The 3,301-nt window shown below is 44.1% G+C and overlaps 1 protein-coding gene across 1 annotated transcript in view; it reads right to left on the bottom strand.

The window, feature by feature from the left end:
* Positions 1 to 2,372, bottom strand: part of LOC104128238 (carbonyl reductase [NADPH] 1) — a 10,243-nt gene extending 7,871 nt beyond the window's left edge. Inside the window, exon 1 of the mRNA XM_009640984.2 lies at positions 2,053 to 2,372. Coding sequence (XP_009639279.1) covers positions 2,053 to 2,338 — 286 coding nt within the window. The 5' untranslated portion in view covers positions 2,339 to 2,372. The remainder of the gene's footprint in view (positions 1 to 2,052) is intronic.
* Between the last annotated feature and the right edge of the window lie 929 nt (positions 2,373 to 3,301).

Here is a 3,301-nt window from a genome sequence, read left to right as displayed (position 1 = left end):
CTCCAAACCCCTTTTCTTTGTCTAACAAGATGTAGTACTTGTAACATCTGACAGATACACACTCCCTTGATTTAACAAGCATTACTAGAATCACTGTTCTCACAGAAGCTCATCCAGAAGGCAACCCACAGGTACACAATCATTTCATGCATGAACACTTTTTGCTGGACTGTCTGTAGTGCAGCACACAAACTGAACAATAAATTGAATTTAATGGTAAATCTAGTCTTTGACAGACAGCAATAATGCACAGTACTGCAATAAAGAAAGGAAAGCATAAATTCTGGGATGGTAGCAGAAACCTGGCGAGGCAAGAAGCAAGCTTGGGTAGAAACACCAATCTCAGAAGCAAGAATTAAAGCCAAAATATGAGATAAGCGTCATAGCAAGTTCTTACACAGGTGTTAAACCCTCTAGCCTCTACGCTAGATACTTAACAACAGTTACAATTGGCTCCTCTATCACATTTTTTTAATCATATGACCTACTGCTGACTCATAGTAAGTTGTCAGCTTGAAGAAAGTCTAGGCTAAACATCTGGAAGCAGCTTCTGAATAAAAAAAATATCTATGATGTAGTAAAGGAAGTAACAGGAACTCCACTGGTCATGCTATTTTACCTATTCACAGGTTCAGTGGCTTCACGATAATAAAGATGTCTCAGATGAGCTCCAGCAAGTCTTGCTGCAGCAATTTGAGGAGCTTTTATTTCACCTGTCAGGTACCCACCTTCATGGAGGCTACAGCTGCTGCAAAGCCAGCAACAGAAAACACACAGTGCACTTCAGTTGCTGTAGTGGCAGCCCAGTCTTGTTCAAACTCACTGTCACTAGTAGGTTGAGCCAAGGCCCCAGTTATGAATGGAAGAAATACCAGTCTGAGCATCTGCAAACTTTGTAAGTTATAATCATGGACAGAGATACAATCTTTTAACTGTTTCTGAGAGGTTTTAACACCACTTGAGCACATCCTGACACTCAGACAATTAGATTAAGAGTTGCCTCCTATTAAGCTGATCTTGAACATAAGCCATCTTCCTGCAAAGTACCGTACAAAATATATAGTGACTGGACTTGAGAACACCCTTGCTGCACTCCCACTGTATGAGAAGCTGCATCTTCAGCAGCAGGTGAGGTTTGATGCATACTACCTGACAGGCCTCCTTAACTCATGCTGTGAGCTGATGAATCAGCACAACACTGTGCTTGAACAGTTACATGTCCTAACTAGAGATCAGGCAAAGAGATTTAAAAACAACCAACCACCACCACCACCCCCCCCCCCCCCCCGAAAAAATGGCAAGAACAAGTTTGTACTAGCAGGGAAATGAACTAGTAGTCATGCCTGTGATTTGCTCTATCTGGGGAAAACATGATTCTCAACTTTTTTGTATAAACACCTACCAGGAAAATGCACTTTTCTACCTTACAACCGCTGTGTCTTCCTCACTTTCCCTGCCTTCCTGTCCACTAGAAAATGAAAGGGTAAAGTTCTTGCTCAGGACAGCAAGATTTAGGTTAACTGTTCTATAAGTAACCAAAGGCCTGAGAAAGTTAAAGATAAGTAAAGATGACAAAATCACCCAGGGCCAAAGGTTCTTTTTTTATCAACCGGGATCCTTGAGCAGGTAATGCATAAGTTTACAGAAGAGAGAAAACACAGATCCCCTGAGGAACATGGCTGATATTCATGCAGATGATAGTGTCCCATGGGCCTGGTGAAACTCATGGGCACTGAGGCAATAAACCCAACTCTGCTCACGTGCACTGTGTACCTTAAGTATTTTCATGCTCTGTACGTGATGCAAATGCAATACTCCAGGGAAGCATCTTTACATGCACAGTTAGCCCAACAGATGCTAGAGGAAGAGCCATTTCACATTGCCCTCTCATCATGCTTAAGAAGGTAGGCAGCTTGCCCAGCCAAAAAAGCAGCAACGTCACTGGCACAGAAGTCCCGTACAAGTAGCTTTGTAAAATACTTGATGCACCTACTATCTTTCTCCACATAGCTTTGTAGCACATAGGAAGCGAACTGTCTGGGATAGGCCTACCTTTGAAAGCAATCCCTGCATTGTTAACCAGCACATCCAGCCCTCCATATTTCTCCTTCAGGAAGTCACGGAGAGCTCTGATGCTCTGCAGATCATCGATATCCAGCTGATGGAAGAGTGCATGTAGACCTTCCTCCTGGAGCTTTGCCACTGCTTCCTGGCCACGGCCAGGGTCTCGGGCTGTCAGGTACACATCCCCCTGGAACTGCTTGCATAGAGCCCGCACAATTGCGAATCCGATCCCTTTGTTGGACCCGGTCACCACAGCCACTGGCACGTTGGACATTGTCCTCTCTGAACGTATGCCAAAGTGACAGCAACTGCAAACAGCAAAGAAGAGAATTTCACACTCAGATGGACAAAGATGGCTATCTGAAACTGGATTAAAGTGTTTTTTCTTTAAAATCCTATTTAGGATTCCACTTTGAATTATGTCAAGCTACATTAGAGTGCACAGTAACTGTAACTTGCTAAAGTAGCATGAGGTATTCACAGAGAAATACATGTTTGGTGTTAATGTTTTGAAGAGAGCCCAACCTGTGACTGGGAAAAAAAAAAAAAAAAAAAAAAAGAGAGAAAGAAAGAAAGAAACTAAGTCAATAACTAATCTTTAGTATTAAATTAACTTTTCATGGGGGTAAGCTCTGCTGCACATACACCTTACAGGAATACTATTTCCTTCTTTTGAGGATATTCAGTTCAAGCACTGATGCAGTCAAAGCTGGCTCAGGCTCAGAAAAAGGGGAGGCATGGCTTGGTCTTCAAGCGTCAGGCAGGACAACCAATTCCAGCATTTTGAGAGGGAAACAGTGGGCCATAGACTGACTACAGACAATGCTGCTTCTGTTTAACACCAGCCAGCTCTAGATACAAAGCCTGCTTGCTGGGTTTTTTCTGCAGGCACTCCACATTCAAAGAAGATATATTTCCCCCATAAAAGCGAGTTTGAGCCACTGGCTTTGTTCACTTTTGACTTAACTACAATTTCCCTTCCAGATGAGCTTGTAACTAACCACGAGCAGACAACTAGCGAGGACGAAGTCCTAAACGGCTCCTAAAAGCCTGCCTAGCTACTGACTGGCTTCCCCAGGGCCACCCTCCCGGTTCACCATCAAGGTCCCCCCCCACCCCGCTGCAAACCGGCACATTGCACTCACTACCACCTCCTCGGGGCCGGTTTTTCTCCCTAAGAGGAACGCAAAGGAAAAAAAAACCCTCGAGCCACCACGAAGCCCGACTCCTCGGGGAC

The sequence above is a fragment of the Egretta garzetta genome, unplaced genomic scaffold (genome assembly GCF_000687185.1).
Source record: "Egretta garzetta isolate BGI_Z169 unplaced genomic scaffold, ASM68718v1 scaffold45, whole genome shotgun sequence".
NCBI lineage: Eukaryota > Metazoa > Chordata > Aves > Pelecaniformes > Ardeidae > Egretta > Egretta garzetta.
The sequence above is the reverse complement of the archived record's forward strand: the minus strand, read 5'-3'. Positions and strand labels throughout refer to the sequence as shown.